The sequence below is a fragment of the Nicotiana sylvestris genome, chromosome 7 (genome assembly GCF_000393655.2).
Source record: "Nicotiana sylvestris chromosome 7, ASM39365v2, whole genome shotgun sequence".
Taxonomy (NCBI): Eukaryota; Viridiplantae; Streptophyta; class Magnoliopsida; order Solanales; family Solanaceae; genus Nicotiana; species Nicotiana sylvestris.
In genome coordinates, this window is record NC_091063.1 from 130,176,725 (window position 1) to 130,200,131 (window position 23,407).

Consider the following 23,407-nt stretch of genomic DNA (forward strand, 5'->3'; position numbering starts at 1 on the left):
CCTCCAGGAGTCTGCACACCCCCAGTGAGTGCGGGTACCCATTGTGATATGAGATATAGTCCGAGGGGCTGGTGTTGTTCTATGATATTGCCTGAGGGGCGGATTTTGTTGACATTGTGCCCGAGGGGCAGTTCTTTATGTGTTTATCTTTCCTAGTTGCCTGTCATTTACTTGCTTAACTGTTAAAAAGGCATTTCAAAGAAGTTTAAATTGAACTAAAGTGACTTTACATATTTTCACAGTTTCATTACTTTTATTGGCCTTTACTGCTTCTTTATAGCCTGTTGATGTGCCTTTACGTGATTTCTTATTTTCAGTCTGCATTTATTATTATTACTCACTGAGTTGGAGTACTCACTTTACTCTCTGCACCCCATGTGCAGATTCAGGTGCTTCAGGTCCTGCTTGCGAGGGTTGAGATAGCTTCCTGCAGATTTTGGGATTCACTAGGTAGCTACCGGCGTTCGCAGCCCAATGCTTCTCCCTCTATTTTATTTCCTTCTGTCTTAATTATGTAATAGTTGACTAGACTCTTTCAGACTTGTAGTATTATTATAGATGCCCATGACTGGTGACACCCTGATGCCAGGCTATGTCTATTCCGCAATTGTAGACTTCACTTTATTTTGGGATTTCATTATGTTAAAGTCTTAATACTTATCATTATAATTGCTTAAAATGAATTAAAAGTGTGTCGGTTGGCCTTGTCGTCACGAGAGGCGTCGTCACGACCGGGTGAGAGTTTAGGATCGTGATAAGTTGGTAGCAGAGCCTAGGTTACATAGGTTTCATGAGTCATGAGCAGGTTTAGTATAGTCTCGCGGATCGGTATGGAAACGTCTGTATTTATCCTCAAGAGGCTGCAGAACCTTTAGGAAAAGCTTCACATTCTTAAAATTCTTGTCGTGCGAATTTGTTGATCCGAGTGCTAAACTTCTGTTATTCTATTCTCTCACATATGGTGGGGACACGCACTACCAGTTAGGATGGACGACCACCAGTACCACTAGCTGTGGCCACTAGAGGCCAAGGACACGGTCGTGGTAGAGGTTGGGGTGTGGCCCGCACAGCAGCTAGGGCAGCACTTTCAGATCCACCAGCCGCATTAGTTTAGGATTAGGTCCCAGCTATGGACGCTCCAACTCAGGCACCAGCTGTGCCTATTGTGATTCCGGGTCTTCAAGAGGCCTTGGCTCAGATTCTATCAGTATGCACTGGCCTAGCTCAGGCGGTCTCAATTACTACAGCCGCATCTAGTTCTCAGGCCGGGGGAGGAAATCAGACTCCCGCCGCTCGCACACCTGAGCAGGTCATGCAGGGACTTCAGACACCGTGGGCACTTCCAGCCCAGCCGGTTACAGCTGCTCAAGACTATGTAGCTCCTGCCATGCCAGAGGACGAGCAGCGTAGGTTGGAGAGGTTTGGTAGACTTCAGCCTCCAACTTTCAGTGGTGTAGAGGGCGAGGATGCCCAGGGTTTCTTGGATGAGTGTTAAAGGATGCTTCGTACAACGGGTATTATGGAGACCAGCGGGGTCGCTTTCACTACTTTTTAGTTTTTTGGCGTTGCCTTCACTTGGTGAGAGGCTTTTGAGAGGCGTAGGTATGTTGGTGCAGCACACCTTACCTAGCAGTAGTTCTCCGTTCTTTTTCTAGAGAAGTATGTGCCGCAGTCTCGCAAAAAGGAGTTGCGCAGGTAGTTTAAGTGGTTGCGTCAGGGAGAGATGACTGTGACACAGTATGAGATGAGGTTATGCGAGTTAGCTCCTCATGTTATTTGGTTGGTTCCGACAGATAGAGAGAGGATTAGGTTTGTTGATGGCCTCACTTATCAGCTTCGTATTCTTATGACCAGAGAGAGGGTGACTGGTGCTACTTTTGAGGAGGTTGTAGACATTGCTCGTGAGATTGAGTCAGTTCGTTGCTAGGAGCGAGAGAGAGGAAGGCCAAGAGGCCTTGAGGATCTGGTAGCTATGATGGTGCTCCTTCGAGAGGTCAGTTTTAGCCCAGTAGAGGCTGTCCACTCAGGCATGCTCAGCTAGCTCGCCCAGGTTATCGTGGGGCGTCATTGGGTCATGGTTCTCACAGTTCTCATCAGGGTCAATCATCACTTAGTGCACTTTCAGATCAGAGTTCGTCCTGCGCTCCATAAGTTCAGGGATCTTATATGCCAGGTGCATCTACCAGCCATTCTGGTGCTAGGGGTTCCCTTCAGTCCCAGTCCCCAGTACCCGGGAGTTGCTATGAGTGTGGAGAGATGGGTCATATGTGGAGGTAGTGTCCTCGTCGTCTTGCAGGTTAATCTTAGCAGAAGAGTCAGCCATCAACTTCAGCGCCAGTTACATCATTCCCACCCACCCACCCAGCTAGGGGTGGAGGTCAATCATCTAGGGGTCGCCCTAGAGGGGGAGGTCGATCAGGTGGCGGTCAGGCCTGTTTCTATGCACTTTCAGCTAGACCCGATGATATTGCTTCCGATGCTGTTATTATAGGTATTGTCTCAGTCTACCACAGAGATGCTTCTATATTATTTGATCCTAGTTCCACCTTTTTCTTATATGTCATCATACTTTGCTCGTTATTTGAATACGCCCCGTGAGTCTCTTGTTTCACCTATTCATGTATTTACTCCGGTGGGCGATACTATTATTGTAGACCGTGTGTACCGGTCGTGTGTGGTGACTATTGGGGTCTAGAGCCCCGAGTGGATCTGTTGTTATTATGTATGGTAGACTTCGATGTTATTTTGGCCATGGATTGGCTATCTTTGTGTCGTGCTATTCTGGATTGTCATTCTAAGACATCACATTGGCTATACCGGGTGTGCCACGGATTGAGTGGCCAGGTTTGACTGATTATATTCCCAGTAGAGTAATCTCATTCTTGAAGGCCCAGCGCCTTTTTGAGAGATGTCAGTGCAGAGACTCCTAGTATTAATTCTATTCCAGTTGTGAGGGATTTTCTCGATGTGTTTCCTACAGACCTACCGGGCATGCCACCGAGCAGCGGAGTTGAAGGAGTTAAAGGAGCAGCTTCAGGAACTCCTTGATAAGGGATTCATTTGGCCTAGTGTGTTGCCTTGGGGTGTGCCGGTTATATTTGTGAAGAAGAAGGATGGTACAATAAGGATGTGCATTGATTATAGGCAGTTGAACAAAGTAACAGTTAAGAACAAGTATCCTTTGCCTCGCATTGATGATTTATTCGACCAGCTTCAGGGAGAGAGAGTGTTCTCCAAGATTGATCTCCATTCAGGTTATCACCAATTGAAGATCAGGGACTTGGATATTCTTAAGATGACTTTCAAGACCCGATGTGGTCATTATGAGTTCTTGGTGATGTCTTTTGGGCTAACCAATGCCCCAGCAACATTCATGCATCTGATGAACAGTGTGTTCCGGCCTTATCTCGACTCGTTTGTCGTAGTCTTCACTGATGATATTCTGGTGAATTCACATAGTCAGGAGGAGCACGCGGAGCATTTGAAAGTTGTGTTGTAGAGATTGAAGAAGGAGAAACTTTATGCAAAATTCTCCAAGTGTGAGTTTTGGCTCAGTTCAGTGGCTTTCTTGGGGCACATAGCGAGTGTATTCAGGTTGATCCGAAGAAGATAGAGGCGATTCAGAGTTGGCCTAGACCGTCCTCAGCCACAGAGATTTGCAGCTTTCTTGGTTTGGCGGGTTATTATCGCCGGTTTGTTCAGGGATTCTCATTTATCACATCGCCCTTACCAAGTTGACTCAGAAGGGTGCTTCACTCGTATGGTCGATGAGTATGAGGACAATTTTTAGAAGCTCAAGACAGCTTTGACAACAGCTCAAGTGTTAGTTTTGCCATTAGCTTCAAGTTCATATACCGTGTATTGTGATGCTTCGAGAGTTGGTATTGGGTGTGTATTAATATAGGAGGGTAGAGTTATTGCTTATACTTCTCGTCAGTTGAAGCCCCATGAGAAGAACTACCATGCTCATGATTTGGAGTTGGCTGCCATAGTTCACATGCTGAAGATTTGGAGGCATTATTTGTATGGTATGTCTTGTGAGGTGTTTACTGATCATTGTAGCCTCCAGCACTTGTTCAAATAGAAGGATCTCAATTTGAGGCAACAGAGATGGTTAGAGTTGCTAAAGGATTATGATATTACTATCTTGTACCATCCGGGGAAGGCTAATGTGGTGGTCGATGCTTTGAGCTGAAAGGCGGTGAGTATAGGGAGAGACCTCTTGTAGTTGATGTTCAGGCCTTGGCCTATCGGTTTGTGAGGTTGGATATTTCGGAGCACAGCCGGGTATTGGCTTGTGTGGTTTCTCGGTCTTCCTTATATGATCGCATTAGAGAGCGCCAGTATGATGATCCTCATTTGCTTGTCCTTAAGGATAGAGTTCAGCACAATGATGCCAGAGATGTGACTATTGGTGGTAATGGGGTGTTAAGGATGCAGGGCGGATATGTGTGACCAATGTAGATTGGCTTTGGGAGTTGATTCTGGAAGAGGCCCACAGCTTGCGGTATTCCATTCATCTGGGTGCCGCAAAGATGTATTAGAATCTGAGACAACATTATTGGTAGAGGAGAATGAAGAAGGACATTGTGGGGTTTGTAGCTCGGTGTCTCAATTATCAGCAGGTGAAATATGAGCATCAGAGACCGATGGCTTGCTTTAGCGGATGGATATTCCAGAGTGGAAGTGGGAGAGGATCACTATGGACTTTGTAGTTGGACTCCCACAGACTTTGAAGAAGTTTGATGCTATTTTGGGTGATTGTGGATCGGCTGACCAAGTCCGTGCACTTCATTCCTATGTGTTCTACCTATTCTTTAGAGCGGTTGGCAGAGATCTATATCCGAGAGATTGTTCGTTTGCATGGTGTCCCAGTTTCCATCATTTCAGATAGGGGAACTCAGTTTACTTCGCAGTTTTGGAGGTCTGTGCAGCGAGAGTTGGGTACTCGGGTTGAGTTGAGCATAGCTTTTCACCTTCAAATGGATGGGTAGTCCTAGCGCACTATTTAGATATTAGAGGACATGTTGCGTTCTTGTGTCATTGATTTCGGAGGGTCATGGGATCAGTTTCTACCGCTTACAGAGTTTGTTTATAACAATAGCTACCAGTCGAGTATTCAGATGGCTCCATATGAGGCTTTGTGTGGGAGGCGGTGTGGATCTCCAGTTGGTTTGTTTGAGCTGGGCGAGGCTAGGCTATTGGGGACAGACTTGGTGCAGGATGCTTTAGAAAAGGTGAAGGTAATTCAGGAGAGTCTTTGTATAGCACAGTCGAGACAAAATAGTTATGCTGACAAGAAGGCTCGGGATGTGTCCTACATGATTGGTGAGAAGGTTTTGTTGAAGGTTTCGCCCATGAAGGGTGTTATGAGATTTGGGAAGAAGGGTAAATTGATTCCTCAGTTCATTGGGCCTTTTGAGGTGCTCCGGAGGATTGGGGAGGTGGCTTATGAGCTTGCCTTGCCACCCAGCTTGTCGAGTGTGCATCCGGTATTTCATGTTTCTATGCCCCGAAAGTATACTAGGTATCTGTCTCATGTTCTGGATTTTAGTACAGAGCAGTTAGATGGTTATTTGACTTATGATGTGGAGCCAAGAGCCATTTTGGGGCGTCAGGTTCGAAAGTTGAGATCAAAGGATATAGCTTCAGTGAAAGTGCAGTGGAGAGGTCGGCACGTGGAGGAGGCTACCTGGGAGATCGAGCGAGAGATGCAGAGAAGATATCCTCACCTATTTGAGGCTTCGGTTATGTTTCTTGACTCGTTCGAGGACGAACATTTGTTCAAGAGGGGGAGGATATGACGACCCGACCAGTCGTCTCATGAGTTACCGCTCTGTTTCCCCCATTTCTTCTTCTTATTGTTTTTTGTATCGGTTTTATGTGTGATTGGGTTGCTTGGCTTGGGTTCGTAAAGGTTTTGGTGAGGTTTGAGACACTTAGTCTCTTTTGAGGAAGCTTAAGTTTGAAAAGTCAACCGGATGTTGACTTATGTGTTAGAGGGCTCGGATATAAGTTCTGAGGCTCGGATAGCTTCGGGAGGTGATTTGAGACTTAGGAGCGTGATCGGAATGTGTTTTGGAGGTCCGGAATAGATTTAAGCTTGAATTGACAAAATTGGAATTTTGGCGTTTTCCGGCTGTTAGGTGAGATTTTGATATAGGGTCCGGAATGGAATTCCGAGAGTTGCAGTAGTTCCGTTGGGTCATTTGGGATATGTGTGCAAAATTTCAGGTTATTCGGACGTGGTTTGGTATACTTTTTGATCAAAAGCGTAATTCAAAAGATTTTGGGAACTTAGGCTCGAATCCGATGTGTTTTGGTTGACTCGATGTTGTTTGAGGTCTTTTGAAGATTGGTATAAGTTTGGATGGTGGTATATGATGTATTTTTTCTCTTGGTTGAGGTCCCAGAGGCCTAGGGGTAATTTCGGATGGCTGGCGAAAGATTAAAGTTGGGTTGTGGCAGCTGAAGTTTTCCCATTGTTGTCATAGCCGCCACCTGCGGTTAGGTGACCGCAGGTGCGGTCTCGCAGAAGTGAATTAGTAGTCGCAGAAGCGGAAAGGGCCTAGGAAGGCTGGAGTCGCAAAAGTGGCTGAGGAGCCGCACCTGCGCCATCGCAGATGCGGGCAGTGCATCGCAGATGTGGCATCTGGGGCTTAAGTGAAAAACCACAGAAGCGGTAAAAGTGCCGCAGATGCGGAATCCCTGGGCTAGAAGTATAAAATGTTTCCTCCACGAATTTTTGGCTAACTTCTCCATTTTTGAAGATAGGAAGCGAGCTAGGGCAGTGAATTCAAGGGTAAATCGAAGAGAATCAGTTAGGTAAGTTCCCTAAGCTTCATTACTTGAGTTTATGATCATTTTCCATTGGTTAATCATGGTATTAGTGGAGATTAAGGGTTAAATTGGGGAAACTAGGGCTTGGTATTGGAGACCTAGACTTGAGGATTTGAGGGGCCATTTATGGTCGAATTTGGGACTTTTGATATGTATGAACTCGTGGGGAGGTAAGAAATCTATTGATGCAAATTTTATCGAATTCAGAGACGTGGGCCCTGGGGTCGGGTTTTGGTAATTTCGGGATTTATGTTGTAAATTGATTATTTTTGCATGGGCTTCGTTCCCTTAGCGTATTTTGACGTCGTGATTCTGATTTTGGATAGATTTGATGCGAGTTGAGGCCGATTCGAGGGGCAAAGGCATCGCAGGCTAGAGTTTGGACCGGATTGAGGTGAGTAACGATTGTAAATGTTGTCCTGAGGGTATGAAAACCCGGATTTGCACATCGTGCTGCTATATTGTGGTGAAGCACACGCTAGATGACGAGCGTGGGGTCGTGCACCATTGGAGATTGTGACTTAGTCCATCCCAAATGACTATTTTACTGCGTATTTGATTGAAAATTATTTGCTATCATCATGTTTTGGGCTGAATACCTTATTTGGGCCTCGTGCCAACTATTTGGACCCTTAGGGGATTTTTAATGATATTTCCTCACTGTTTTGACTTTATACTTGTACTCAGTCATGCTATATTCTGTTGTTTTCATAACTCAGCCATGTTTACTCTGTGTTAACACTTAAAATGATATTTTAATGATATTTTGGGTTGAGCATCATGTTTTACTGTTGCCCGAGTGGCTTGTGAGATTTTGACTGAGTAAGGCCGAGGGCCTATGTTATAAGGAAACACTGATTATGATTATGAGGCCGAGGGCCTGAGATTTTACGCCATGAAGTGACTTGTTGATATGAGGCTGAGAGCCTATTGAATATGCCAAGAGATGGCTTGATATTGTAGTTGGGCCGTGATGTTTAGCTTAAAACATATATATTTCTATGTATATCGCCTCATATTTTACTTTTGTTTCGTGAATTTGGAATGTTAAATGCTATGATTTATATTAATTTGAAGTGTTTTTATGTGTAGGAATTATTCGGGAGAAATTGGGGGCAAAACGCGCAAGCTTTGAGCCAAAACAAACAAAACCGGACGAATTGAGCATTTGGGCGCCACAGGCAGCCTCTGGCACCACCTGTGGCGCTGGAGACAGTACTGACAATTTGGGCAGTGCCCTGGTGGGCGTCTGGCGCTGAGCTGGGCGCCGGTGACGTGATTTTGTCCAATTTTGCCCGGGACAAGGTTATTTCGGCCGTAGACCTACCTAACACGTATGAAAGCAAGACTAAATCTATTTTTGGAGGGGAGACGCCACTTTGGAAATATCTAACATACTTTTAAGGGGAATTCACGTGGAGGACACACACCACGCTTGGAGGAGGCTTCTAACTAGTTTTTATTCTCTTCTCTTCCTTTAATCTCATAGTTTATTTGTTTTAGAGTTTTGGGTGTTACATAAACGTTGTAGTTTGAAGCTTGAATTATTCTTATTACTATATCATATTGGTTTATTTATTCAATCTTGCGCTTAATTATTTGATTGCTTGATCACCAATTGAATATTATCTACGAATCTAGGATTGAACTCGGGAGAGGAAATTCTAGATTGCATATAAGATTGAGTAGAGCAAGATCTTAACTCGTAGGGAGGGCGGATTTGAGGTTAGGATAAGAATATACCTAATCGCCTTGCTTGGTTATCATGCGAAATTATAAATGTATTCTTGTTAATTCTAATTCCATAGGAATATAGGCGTTAGATTATCTTGAATAGGCGAGTTGTACTTCGGGAGAAGGCTACGAGCAATATTAACCCCATCAATCAATAAACTAGTAAATTAATTAGAAGATTTAAGTGGAAAACTCAACGGGATTGTTAGCAAACCCATAACTCTAGAATATCGTCTCTCATTGAATTCGTGTCTAATTTCTCCAACTTGTTCTTTAATCTCTTTGTTTGCTACTCTAGATTAATTTTAGTTAAATATTCATACGTTAGGATTCGCTTGAATAGATTAATTGTTTGGGTTTAATTTAGTTGATAGTTAATCACAAGTCCCTGTGGGTACGATATCTGGACTTATAGTCCTATATTACTTGTCGACCACGTATACTTACATGTGAATTTGGAAGCAACAGGCCGTAAGGGGCCCCTCAAGGAGTCTGTACACCCCTAGTGAGTGTGGGTACCCATTGTGATGTGAGATATAGCCCGAGGGCCGGATTTTGTTGACATTGTGCCCGAGGGGCGATTCTTTATGTGTTTATATTTCCTAGTTGCCTGTCATTTACTTGCTTAACTGTTTTAAAAAAGGCATTTCAAATAAGTTTGAACTGAACTAAAGTGACTTTACATATTTTTACTGTTTCATTGCTTTTACTGACCTTTACTGCTTCTTTATAGCCCGTTGATGTGCCTTTATATGATTTCTTATTCTTAGTCTGCATTTATTATTATTACTCACTGAGTTGGAGTACTCACTTTACTCCTTGCACCCCATGTGCAGATTTAAGTGCTTCAGGTCCTGCTTGTGAGGGTTGAGAGAGCTTCCTGCAGATTCTAGAGATTCACTAAGTAGCTGCCGGCGTTCGCAGCCGAATGTTTCTCCCTCTATCTTATTTCCTTCTGTCTTAATTATGTAATAGTTGATAAGACTCTTTCAGACTTGTAGTAATATTATAGATGCTCATGACTGGTGACACCTCAATGTCAGGCTATGTCCATTCCGCAACTGTAGTATTCACTTCATTTTGGGATTTTATTATGTTAAAGTCTTAATACTTATCATTATAATTGTTTAAAATGAATTGAAAGTGTGCCGACTGGCCTTGTCTTCACGAGAGATGCCATCACGACAGGGGCCAGGTTTAGGATTGTGACAGCACTAGACATTTTGGAAGATTCTGGACTCCTACGAGCAAGGCCTGAAAATTTTCCAATGGAATAGAATTTGAAGCTCACTTCAACAGATGTAATTCTGTTGAATGATCCAACTAAATACAAAAGATTAGTTGGCAGGTTGATTTATCTTACTGTAACAAGGCCTGACATTATATACTCAGTTCGAACACTTAGTCAATTCATGCACGAGCCTAGAAAACCTCATTGGGATGCTGTTATACGAATTCTTAAGTATATCAAGGGTACTCTAGGTCAAGGTTTACTCTTTTCTTCCACAAACGACCTTACTTTAAAGGCCTATTGTGATTCAGATTGGGGTAGTTGTCGTGCCACAAGGAGGTCCGTCACAGGATATTGTATTTTTCTTGGAAGTTCACTTATCTCATGGAAATCGAAGAAACAACTAGTTGTTTCCAGATCATCAGCAAAGGCAGAGTACTGAGCAATGACAAACACTTGTTTCGAACTTACATGGTTATACTATATACTTGAAGACTTAAGGGTCTCACGGGTAACTCCAGTAAAATAATTTTGTGATAATCAAGCTACCTTACATATTGCAGCAAAACCAGTCTTTCATGAGCGCACAAAACATATTGAAATAGATTGTCACATAGTTCGCGAGAAGTTGCAAGCAAAGATGATAAGTCCTTCATATGTTCCTACGCACTTTCAGTTAGCAGATATCTTTACAAAGTCTTCGGGAAAAGATCAATTTGTGATATTGCGCAACAAGTTGGGACTTCATGATATTCACTCTCCAACTTGAGGGGGAGTGTTGAAGAATACATATCTTGTCATTTATTATTGTATATTTACTTTCCATAGATGTAGAGAAAATTTCATTAATTGGGGATCAAGATTTCTTGGCCTGAAAGTTAAACTTGATTGATTTGTATTCTTGTGTATATATATTTGATCATCTGTGAATAAAGAAAAGACTTCACCCAACTACCTTGTTCTTTTTACTTCTTAAGAAGGTATAATGGAGGCTAAAAATTATTGTAAACATGTATAATAGTTGTTTATACACACCTATACAATGTAGATATGTTATATATATATGTGTGCGCGCGCGCATATACATTATATAAATGTGTCTAAGTTTATATTATTGTGCATAATTTTGTATATACTAGCGTATAAGAATATATATATGTACACTGTCATTACTGTCGTTATCCCGTTCACTATTAAGAAGAATGTATGCAGGGTAAACTTCCATTGATAAAAAGTAAAATTGAATTTTTCTTGTGTTTTTTTATTTTTGTGAACAAACTATGTTTAAATATCGAGTTTCTTAGCTGATTTCTATATCAAATCACAAATTTGCAGCAAATTCTTTCAATTTTTATATTTTGGTTTCTGCTCTTTGGAACTTAGGGAAAGAAATTTAAGTTCTGATTTTGTTTTTTTTGTTTTTGTTTTTTATAGCTATGATATGAAGGTATAAGATCGCTCCACACATGGGTTTTTTAAGATTCAGAAATCACGTATTATTAGCGCTTGAAGATCTAAATAAAAATAAAATTAACTGCTCCTTTTGAATCTAGGCCTATTGTTTTTTGGGAAAGTTATATATAGGCCATTCAGTTGCAATGTATGATAATGGGTCACATTAGGACAAAAAATTTCATAGAATAATAGTGTCTAAATTCTACTTTACCCCCTAAATTACGGGCTGCGGATCAGTCTACCTCCCAAAATATTCATAACATCAGATAACATCTTATAAAATATTTGGTAACAATAGCATATTTCAAAAAATATAAACCAGTAATCCAGTGGCAACGTTCTTCGAGACACAATGTTAAGCATGTTCACAATAGCCAATTATAATTAATGAAAAAAAAAACTTAGGTGATATAATTTTTGTTATGTTTAAATTTTGGTGGATAAAGTATTTGGTATATGGTACTTACTCTAATGAAAAGTACCTAGCGAGTATTCAATGAATAGTTAAAGCATGTACAAAGTGACCCCAACACCACTTGAATAATTAAGTTAAAGGAAAATTGAGAAATTAAGAAAAGAAGTGGGGAAAGGAAAAAGAAAAAGAAAAAATGTTAAGAGAAAAATCCATGAAAAGAAAGAAAAAAGAAAATATGTCAGAGAAATATCAAACTATGGCATATTCGATTCTCATGCCATTTTTTCTTCTTTTTTATTTTTATTTTTAATTAGGAAAGGAAAGACAAGAGGGTCCAAAACAAAACTTCTAAGAAAATAACTTTAAAAAAGACAGCACAAGAAAAGCACGTCTAAGTATTAATACATCGTCACATCGATAAGCTTTTAACTTTTCTGCATAACTTTATCGAAAAATGAATAAGAACTTCTAAAGAGTATATCATCCTCTTCTCTTTATTTCGGCACAACTATCTCATTTCATATCATTCTTTCTTGTTTCATAGCACACAGAAAACCCTTTAGGAGTAGATTTTTCTGAAGACAGATAAAACCTTGCTCAATTGGTTCAATCGAATATTATATTTTCGATAAAGAACATAAAATATATAGAATATCATTAATATCTCAATCAGTATTGAATGTTAAGCCCATAATTTCAAAAGTAAAAGAAATTTGATGGTAAGACTTAAAAGTTTAAAACTCTCAAATTTGAACTTTGAATCTGCATATTCTCCTTAACGTAGTGTGAAATTGGTTGATAACAGGTGGTCGAATGATAAAGTGACATCGAAAACAAACAAAAGATGAGTCGACGAATAAGTGACATCAAGGGCGAAGTATACAACCAATACCGAATGGATACCGAAGGAAGCATAATCAAAAATAGAGATTCAAAGGCTTGGCATTGGATAAGCATTTAATGAGCAGTCGTTACGAAGAATATCTACATTCAAAGCCAGCCGTTATACGCCCATTAATGACATTTTTATTCTCATTCAAAAGGAGCTTGATTTTAGAATCATGTCTCTCTAGGTAGAGTTATATATAGCAAGATTAACAACCGTTGTAGGCATGAAACATTCTGCATACAAAAGCTGTAATTTATTTTCTTACTACGAGAAACTCAAGCCCTTGAATTAGTTCTTGCTCTTGTCATCGGAAAGGCTAAGTCATTAACCAGGCTTGTTATTTCCTTTAATTTTGTTTGTCAATCTAATTTTTGTTCTTATTTATTTATTATTTTTGGACAAATCGATTCGCTTGTATTAACCCATGCCATAAATTCAATTGTACCGTTTTATGGGTAATAGTTTGGCGGCCACCGTGGGACATAAATGCTGCGTAATTGCTTTATCCATTCGTCTATTACAAACAAGTTTTGATTCTTTCCTTAGTAAAGATCATATATGGCAGCTAATGATTTCAACAATGTTTACAACGATGGAGCACGCTGTGAACAGGAAGAAGTATCCCAGTGCGATGATTCCATTAGCAAGACCCTCAACGACGGGGATGAAACAACCCCCAGTTCAAGAAGGACAATATCCTCGACTTGTGCGGAGCACAACCCTTGATGATGTTGAAGACGAACACGTTGTTGAAACGATTAAACTCCAGAGGGAACAACAAAGAGAAATCATGGATCACCTTTCGAGACAAGATCGAGTGATGATAGAATTAAAATAAGCATTGTCGGGTGCCTCCAATAATGTGAATAGAAGGATCCTGGTTCCTCCTAGTGTCCCCACAAATCAGACAACGTAGAGAACCGATAACAACACTCCAAGGGACGAGGTCGGTTTCCACGAGGTCGGAGGGATCGGTAACGGATCTAGGAATAACAACTTGAGTGATCCTTTCAAAACCGAGCTCATGAGATTCATGAGAGAGATGAGCGAATGGAGCAGAAAGTGAATGAGTTTCACGCTCAGATGGATCAGATTTCTGGCGCGCCACCGATGTTGAAGGGCCTAGATTCTGAAAGGTTATACGCAGTTACCATTTAATCGAGTGTGGTAGCAAAGTTGATCCCAAATAGGTTCAAAATTCCAAATATACCGAAGTATGATGGGACTTTGGATCTACAGGATCACATCATGACCTATACTATGGCTATAGAAGGAAATGATTTGGCTTAACATGATATCAAGTCAGTTCTGTTGAAGAAGTTTGTCAAAACCCTCACTAAGGGGCCATTGACATGGTATTTCCTTTTACCTGAGCGTTGCGGACCAAACAACTCGCTATTGTCTTGTTGATGGATAGTTGTACAGGAGATTGTTTCAAGGACCACTAGCTTGGTATTTAGGGGCCTCATAGGTAGAATACATGATGAGAGAAGTCCATAAAGGAATTTGCGAAAATCACTTCGGTGCAGACTTATTAGTTCTCAAGTTAGTTAGAGCTGGCTATTATTGGCCTCGGATGGAACAGGACGCAAGAGCATATGTACAAAAGTGCAACAAATGTCAATGTTATGTGCAACTAGTGCATCAACCAGGGGAACTTTTGCATTCGGTGGTGTCGCCATGGCCATCCATGAAATGGGGGATGAACATAGTTGGTCCTTTTCCATCGGGACTCAAGAAGGTAAGATTCCTTTTAGTTTTAATGGATTACTTTACTAAATGGGTTGAAAAAGCTCCTTGCCCAAAGACCGGAGAACGCAAAGTGGTTGACTTTATATAGGACCACATAAGTTACCGATTTGGAATCGAATGAGATTGCTTATGATAACGGGCACCAGTTCGTGGATTGAAGAGTCACAAGATCTTGGAAGGGTTAAAGATCAAACGAATTACTTCTTCACTATACCACCCGAGTGCTAATGGGCAGGCGGAGTCAACCAATAAGATAATCATTCAGAACCTTAAAAAGAAGTTAGAATATGATAAGGGCAAGCGGCCAAATGAGCTACCGGGCATGTTATGAGCATATAGAACTACGACGAAGTCGAGCATGGGTGAAACACCTTTTTCTCTTGTATACGGCTCGGAGGCTCTGATACCGGTGGAAGTGGGAGAGCCGACTTTGAGATTTTCTCGAGCAATCAAAGAAGCTAACAATAAAGCGTTGCTGGTGAAGCTAGACTTGCTCAAAGAACACCGAGACCTGGCATATGTAAGGGTGGTGGACCAAAAGCAAAGGATGGAAAGATATTGCAATCGCAAGGAGAATCTCCGTTATTTCAAAGTGGGAGATCTAGTTTTAAGGAAGGTTACTCAGAGCACTCGGGAAGTCAATGTTGTGTAGCTGGGACCAACGTGAGAAGGTCTTACCATATTTTAGCTATGACCAGTAAAGGTTCATATGAATTATAAAATCAAGATGGGTTCATACTACCAAGAAACTGGAACATGTCTCACCTCAAAAGGTACTATTGCTAAAGATCCTTGATAGTACTGAAAGTATGTGCTGCACTATTTTTTTCTTCGATCAGTTTTTGTCCCAATCAAATTTTTCTGGCAAGGTTTTTAACGAGGCAGCAACATAGAACATACCGGGAAGGGAGTATTATCGGCAAAGGAAAGATCTTCAATATCAATGCACTAAAGCTCGCGTGGCAAATAACTTGGATGATTAAATAATCTTCGGTTTGACGGTAAATTTCGCCTCCCAAAATAGATTATTTAACCATTCACAAATTGTTTCCACCAATGAGGTAGCAGTATAAAATGAAGAAAGAATCATTCGGTAAATGCAAGACTTCCAATGTTTGACTTCTTATACTTAGCATTCGAACAGCGGGGGGAGTAATACATGATATGGCATCAAGAGTGCCACAAAAACCGGGACTGTTAGAGCCAGGATCAATGTCTCATCAGGACCGGGAACTGCATGACCAACTCCATAGAAATAAGTTGTACAAGTTAGCCACATATATTGACAACTTTATTTACTTAAGCAAACGAATGCCTATGTACTTTTAAAAATAGAGGAAATAAAGCAAAGTCCTTTTATGTTTATCTTATTTCTTGTCTAAATGGTGAGTTTATTTATTTATTCGTTTCAAAGTTAACAAAAACTTCAAATGCTTATGCCGGAATGAATAAGAGACGTCCTCTTCAAGACTACCATAAATATAAGGGCCCTCTCTTATGAAACCCTCACAGTAAAGAATAGATTCTGGAAGTGTTTATGCCCGGAATCAAAAGCCATCGGATGAAAAAATATACCCGAAGCTTTACCAATTAAAAGTAAAAAGGATATTTTTGCACAACACTTAAGAAAAAAATTCTTTTATTTATCGAAGTGCCAAACTTAGTAAAAAGTTTTTGCATAATTACAAAAGATAAAAAAAAATTATACATTATTCTTTACTGCCAGAATGCGAAGGGAGAGAAGGGTTTACATTACCCCAGTAGAAGAAGGCAGATCCTCTACCAGTTCGGGGCTTTCATCCTTTTCGGTCTCCCTATCGGTTCCGAAACTTGAAACTAGAACTCGAGGAGTCGATTGCAGCGGGACGAGTAGGAAGATTCTCACGAGCGGATAACTTCAGTTTGCGGGCTTTGGCAATGAAATCATCAATATTGACAATGCCTACTTTGGCTTCCTCCAAAGTCTTCCTCTTCATATGGTACATAGGATATCTTTTCGAAGACAAGGGATTCTTTTTAATCTTGGAGTTTTGCTCAAAATTTGTTAATTGTGGCACAGAGCTCTTCTCTTTCGGCCTTCATTGCGCTGAGTCAGGAGTCAAACTCAACATTGGTGGTTGAGTGTAGGCGATTTTGCTCAAAATTTAGGACAATTTTTAATAAATAAATTTGAAATATTGTACAGTAACAAAAAATCTCATTTCAAATTCTGAGTTCGAGTTAGTTGACCTTAATTTAACAAAGGGATTTTTTTTGGGAGACATTCAAAAATAGCCAGATTTATAACTGGTCGTTCAAAAATAGCCCAGTTTCAAAAGTAATCAAAATTTTGCCACTTTTCATGTAAAGATAAATCTGAGCGAAAACACAGTTCAAAATCCGGAAAATACGCCAGCATATTATACTGGAGTTCCATGATAAGTATACTGGAACTCCAGCATAAGTACACTAGAACTCCAACATAATATGCTGGAGTTCCAGCAAGTATAATTGTCCCGTATAATATACTGGAGTTTGGAGCACCGGTGCTCCAGTCTCCAGTATATTATATTGGAGTCAGCAAAGTATACTGGTCCAGCATAATATGTTGGAGTTCATATACAGGTGCACCGAATTCCAGTATATTATGCTGGACCGGTCTCTATTGCAGCAAAATAGTGGTTATTTTTCATTGACTTCGTAAACGCTGGCTATTTTTGAATGACCAGTCCGAAAACTAGCTCTACCGTACTATTTTTACAATTTGTTTTCATATATAACTTTCATTAAATTCCTAACCTAGCCCAATCACGTTAATTTATGTGAAGCTGCCTGTTGGATCCAACCAAGTGCACTCGTGTGCACTGTTAAGGACATTCTTTAAAATTGAGCCCACATATCAATTATCCTACAAAGGTCATTAATTGAATGAGATGTGCAATGAACTATAGCCTCCTTCATTCTTGGATGGGACTGCACAGCATGGAAGGATGGTCATTTTGAATGATTTTTGTCTTCAAGAATATTTGGAGGACCCCTTTGAATAGAACGTACATTAATTATGTTATTTCATGCATGTATTCCCTATCTTCGAATTAATCAAATAGTTTCTTGTCCACAAGATTTTGTTTATTGGGACTATATATATATATTGTCATTCTCTTTTTTTCTTGTTTAACTGTTTAACGATCGATTTTCAAATTTTAGTGGCCCAACTAATTAATTTTATGCTGTATAGGGGTCATTAACCGGGGAGTATTCTGGGGCATTTTCATCTATACCCGCTTTTTGGGTCATGTTTTAACTTGTGTCCGCTTTGTAAAAAAAAATTGCAAGCGTACCCACTTTTTCGCGTAACTTCAGCATACGGGGCTGAAATAGCAAAGACAATCACGCAAAACTTCAGCATTCTAGTAAGCGGGCCTGAAGTAGCAAATGCAATATGCTGAAGTTTTTTTGTCCTGGATAAGATTTTTCAAAAACATCAGCAGAAGATGCTGAAGTTATTTAGTTCATTTATAAAAATTTCAGCAACTGGATTCATTAGTTTTGTCATAAAAGCTTTTTCAAAAACTTCAACAGAAGATGCTGAAGTTATTTAGTTTATTTGTAAAAACTTCAGCACTAAATAAATTGAAGTTTTTTTTGTCCTGGATAAGCTTTTTCAAAAACTTCAGTAGAAGATGCTGAAGTTATTTAGTTCATTTGTAAAAACTTCAGTACTAAATAAGCTGAAGTTTTTTTTATCCAGAATAAGCTTTTCCAAAAACTTATGCTGAAACTATTTAGTTTATTTGTAAAAACTTCAGCATTATATAAGCTGGAGTTTTGGAAAAAGCTTATATAGTTTTTTGACCCATACAATCACTATATTGGATCTTTGTTTTTTTTCTTCTTTCTGAACGTTTTTATGGAACAGATCAGTAATTACATTAGAAAAAGGTGCCTTCAGTGGAAATAAATCAAATAATCATAAAGTTTAAGTGATATAAGTGAAACTATTACTTTAACCCCACAGATCAATTCATTTGATTCAAAGAAAAAAAGATTACATAAAAAATGCGAAAAAATAAAAAGAAATTGTGCAGCTTATGTTAGTTGATTCATTGTTATTGATAAGTCGTAACAATGAAGACCAGATGCTAACTTGTGTTATCGTACTGAAAATATCTTAAGAAAACGAAAGAGGAGAAGGAGGAGGAGAAAGGAGACTGAATTTGTTTAAAAAGTAGATACAAGTTAAATTTTTTTTAAAAAATAGGTATAGGTTTAATAGGGGGACCAAATAGGACGCCCCGTGCAATATTTACGAGTATTCTATCAAAATTTTAACTCAAGAACAGATCTGGATTAAGATGGAAAAAAATATTAGTCATCCCAACATATTCCTTAATTTTTACAATCTCTTTTAATAGTGGCAAGAAAATGGCAAAAGTTACCTGTAGGATCGTGCGCCAAAGTGTTAAACATGCATGTGGTTAGAGAGAAAAAATCAAATGAAGGTGTTATATATATATTATGCTCAAACGCCAATGACACCTTATTACAGTGATTTTTTCTTCTCAAACGAACAAAATTGAAGTACACAAAATCCCAAAACATGAGCCATTTTACTTTTTCTTCCTTCTTTATATTTTTATCGAATCGAAAGACTTATGGACTACATAACTTTGGTGTCTCATAAAACATGGCTAACCCAAACTTATCTGGGGACGGTTCGACACTTAAAAAGAAGAGATGCTATAGAGCCTAGACTTCCTTTGGCAAGCTATGTACAGAGGACGACTATAAGCCAAAGCTTATAAGAGAGCATTGTTCACTTGTGCTGTTTATACGATACCAAATAGTCCCATAACGTTTACTCGTGGTAATTCATAAGATAACATTTCGTCATATCAAACGTGTAAGAATAAGTGAGTAGATAATATTGACTAAGAACAAGAAGAAAACAAGAACAACTTATCAAAAATATTATGATTGCCTTTAAAGAGATTTTGGCCCGACTGGATGCAAATTGTTATTCAAAGAGAAAGAATTTGGATAAATCGTGGTAAGCTCAAAAAATGAAGAAATAATTTTAGCAAAACTAGATTGGAATTAGACCTCACGTATATATTGCGCACATGGGGGAGGGGGGGGGGAATCGACCCGTTTTGCCTTCAGGACTAATTTCTTATGTGCGCGAGACCACTCCCTTTTACTAGCTCTTACAAGCCCAACAACCAATGAGAACCAATGAACAAAGACCAATTTTTTACTAGCTCTTTATAAACCCAACAACCAATGAACAAAGAACATTTCAATATAAAGAGAAGGAAATGACTTTCCACAATCAATGAGCGACATTTTGTCTTTCACAAAAGACGAAGAAGTAAAGAAGGAAAACAGACCACGAAGAAATCTTTTGCTTTGTATTATCAAGTTTAAATAATACCAACAAAACGCACCAAAACCTATACTCGTAGTAGTTGTTCACAATTATTATAATTTTAATGAAACTCATTACATACGAACTAAATTAAAGGCAAAATTTAGATCATATTAATTAAAAGAGACTAATAGCCTCATGGACACCATATTATCACTCAGTAGGTGAAATATTATGAGGGAGTTGAGTCAAAGACAAGGAGGGCATGCTCTCTTAAATGCAACCTTTCCTTACCATATAATAAAAAACTAATCATGACCCAAAAAATTGAAATTTCACCTAACATGCAAGCTTTGAACGAGAAAGGTCTAGTCTTCATCATCTATAAATAACCACAAAAACCCTAAACGCAAACCTTAGTAAAGTCCCTTTCGACATTTCCTAACAAATCTAAATCAATTATTAAAAGAACGTGGGTCCAAGAATGAAGATAAACTGTTAGGTAAGAAATGCCAATTTATGGACTCAGAGCAATCAAATGCAATTTGCCACACAAGTATATATCTCATAATTGCGGGTAGTAATCAAAGTCCATTTTGAGTTTCTTAGCAAATTTTGCTAATGATTGGGAAGGACCAGAAATGCCAGTCCATAAGCAAACTTTTTTGGTATGGTCCAATGCAAATCTGCTACCACACGTGTGGTAGATATAGCTATTTTTGAAATATTTCCTTCCTTAGTTTAGATTAAAATTCACTTTACCCCCTTAATCTTTAAAGGTTGGAAACAATTCCCCTCACATTTTGAATGGGAAAGGAGCTCTTTATGCAATATTTTTTTAGTGAGAGTTTCTTTTTTAAAATAAAGATTTTTTCTCTCTCTATCCTTTCAAATGTGAAGTATACTATTTTTCATCCAAGCCAATACTTGAACTTCGTCTTTCTTGCTTGCAAAATTTAAGATATTTTTCTATTATATCGAGGTTACATTGAAGCCATTGTTAAAATTTTTGCAATAAAGAAAAAAGACTTTCATATAAAATTCAAGAAATATGATGAACGCACATTCAGCATGAATGCTTTAGCATTTCAATTTGAAGGAAAAAAAATACTGAAATAGTCAATTCTCTGACATATATTAGATGAAATAATTGTTGCTATGAGTATTAATTTATTTATGTATTTTCTTTGTATATTAAAATTATCATACTAAAACAATTATTAAACTTTACTTATTTTGAAAATATTTTTATTAAACAGAAATTATAGTTGATAATCGCATTAAAAAATTCATTATGGAGGCGTTTGTATCTTAAACTATGCAGGAAGAAGGTTAAAGGGGAACTCCATAAATTATACAGATCCTAATTGTTTGTCATATGTTAAGCTTTTGGCTATAATGAAAGAAGTTGGTTATTCTAAAAATTATCTATTCAAAAAAGAAAAGGTTTTTGTTAAAAAAATTATTTCACCGAAAAGATATTGCACAAGGGGGTTCCCTTTTCCATTCAAAATGTGAGGAGGGTATTGTTTCCTAACCCTTAAAAGTTAAAGAGGTAAAGTGGATTTTACTCCTTAGATTATGGTAGTAAAATTATCCAAGGATTATTTGTAAAGAAATTTGCTCATCATTTTCTTTCGTTTCTAATATCGGTGTCCGAAATATACTAGCCAAATTGATTCGCATTCATATCATAAAAAGCTCCCTATTTAATATTTTAGTGTTCCCTATCGAAATATCTCTATTCACATAGCTCACACTCGAATATAAATTGTTCGATCATTTACTCCATTGTAATTCACAACGACTAGACAATCATGTAGTAATCAATATGAATTTGTTCGATTATTTATGTCACGCCCAAACTTGGGGAGGCGTGGCCGGCATCCGGTGCCATACAATACGAGTGTAACACTTTATAACTATGAATTTTAGAGGGATAACCCTCAACTTAGGTCGACGAAGCCTGCCTGCAAGCATACAATACCATCCAAGTCCGACAAGGTTGTACAATGAAATCGTCTGAAGATAATATCTAACTTACCTTAAGGGTAAAAACACCCAAACATATATACATAACTATACATACCGATGAGGCCGCCATGAACATCTAACTAGCAATACTAAAATGAGGCAGGGCCACAATACTGACATACAAAACATACAGAACTCGTCTATAAATCTCTAGAAATAATAGAACTATATCATGGTCGGGACAAGGTCTCAACCTACCCATCAAATCTATATATATATAATGGTCTCCAAAGTCTAGACCTGGTAACTCTGGTGGAGTGGAGCTTACCAACCAAACTGATATCTGGCTCTATCTACTGGTCAGGTCTATTCAGCTGTCTATCAGGATCTGCTGACATAAAATACAGCGCCTCCGGCAAAAGGGTCATCAGTACGAAATAATGTATCGAGTATGTATGCCAATAAAATAACTGAAAGCTAAAAGTGAACTGAAGTACATAGTAATCTGGAAGCCAAAGAATGCTTTGGGACATACTCACATGTTCCGATTCAATATAATATAATATAATGATATCACAGCCAGCCGGCCATATATAGGCTCGGTGTATCTCTCGCTGGCCAAGTGTCCAGGCAACTATATTCTCTCACTGACCATAAGTCCAAGAAAATATAAACCCTCACTAACCAAGGGGCCAGGAAAATATAAACTCTCACTGACCAAGTGCCCAAGCAAATATAAACTCTCACTAACCAAGTGGCTAGGAAAGTATAAACTCTGACTGAAAAAATAGCCAGGCAATAATATCTCTCATTGACCAAGTAGCCAGGCAACATAAAATATATGTATATGATGATGTACATCATGTATATAGTAGAACGTATGAAAGTGCGTATGTAACTTCTCTATTTCTGTCATTTCACCCCTCTCAATAAGATACGATGAGAATATACGGGAATATATAACACCTATAGAGACATGAACTCTATGATATGTGTTTGTCTTATACAATTCGTCTAACTCTCTCTTATTATAGATTCATGTCAATGAAAGATGGGATAGCCTTTACATACCTTTGGCGCTTAGTCAACAGCTCAAAATATATGTATATATGACCCCACTTACTTTAACCTACATTAAGATATTATAACTATGGTTAAGTTACAGAACAACTTAAAACGTATTTCTAATCTAGTAGCTCATTTCTAGAAAATTGAGCAGCACCGCCCCTATAACTTTCACTTCCCCCCCTTTCCCCAATTCAAAATACCATAAACAATAACCATAACAATAACGCAGCCACTCTATACCAGCAACAACCAGTAACTCAAGCAATAATACAACGAGCGACAAGCTCGATTATGATTAAACAAACTATAGATTTAAACCCTTTTATCCAAATTTGTTAACATCATTAACCACAATGCATTCATTTATTCATACTAATTTTAAGCCTCAACACAACCTTAAAACAATCCAACAATACAATATAGTAATACCTTAACGGAAACTCGTACATAACTTGTCGAGTGGCAAGCTCGAATTATAACAAATAACACAATTCTTTCCTATACTCTTCCTTCATTCAAAATTAATATCGGAAATATCAACATATCAAATGTAAGATATTCTCATTACTCCAACAATATTAATATCACAAGAACACCTTAAACAGTCCAACATTACATAACAATTCAATATACGATTCTCAGTTGTCGACTCTCATGTTCTAGATTTAATTGCTTAGACAAGACTTAGATACGCTCAATACA

At 38.7% G+C, this 23,407-nt stretch overlaps 1 protein-coding gene across 1 annotated transcript; it reads left to right on the forward strand.

Moving 5' to 3' along the window:
* The first annotated feature begins 5,024 nt into the window (after positions 1 to 5,024).
* On the forward strand, positions 5,025 to 8,099 carry LOC138873777 (uncharacterized). Its single transcript, XM_070152255.1, has 3 exons — positions 5,025 to 5,328; positions 5,560 to 5,670; positions 7,933 to 8,099. Exons 1-3 carry the CDS (start codon positions 5,025 to 5,027, stop codon positions 8,097 to 8,099), a joined length of 582 nt encoding a protein of 193 aa, XP_070008356.1.
* The last annotated feature ends 15,308 nt before the right edge of the window (positions 8,100 to 23,407 follow it).

Bases quoted from the DNA above. Each gene is read 5' to 3' on its own strand.
- LOC138873777 (XM_070152255.1), top strand. From the start codon at position 5,025: ATGTTGCGTTCTTGTGTCATTGATTTCGGAGGGTCATGGGATCAGTTT. The intron at 5,329-5,559 runs GTGAGAAGGTTT...ATTTTAGTACAG, and splicing joins GGATGTGTCCTACATGATTG to AGCAGTTAGATGGTTATTTG. The intron at 5,671-7,932 runs GTCGGCACGTGG...TTTTATGTGTAG, and splicing joins AGTGAAAGTGCAGTGGAGAG to GAATTATTCGGGAGAAATTG.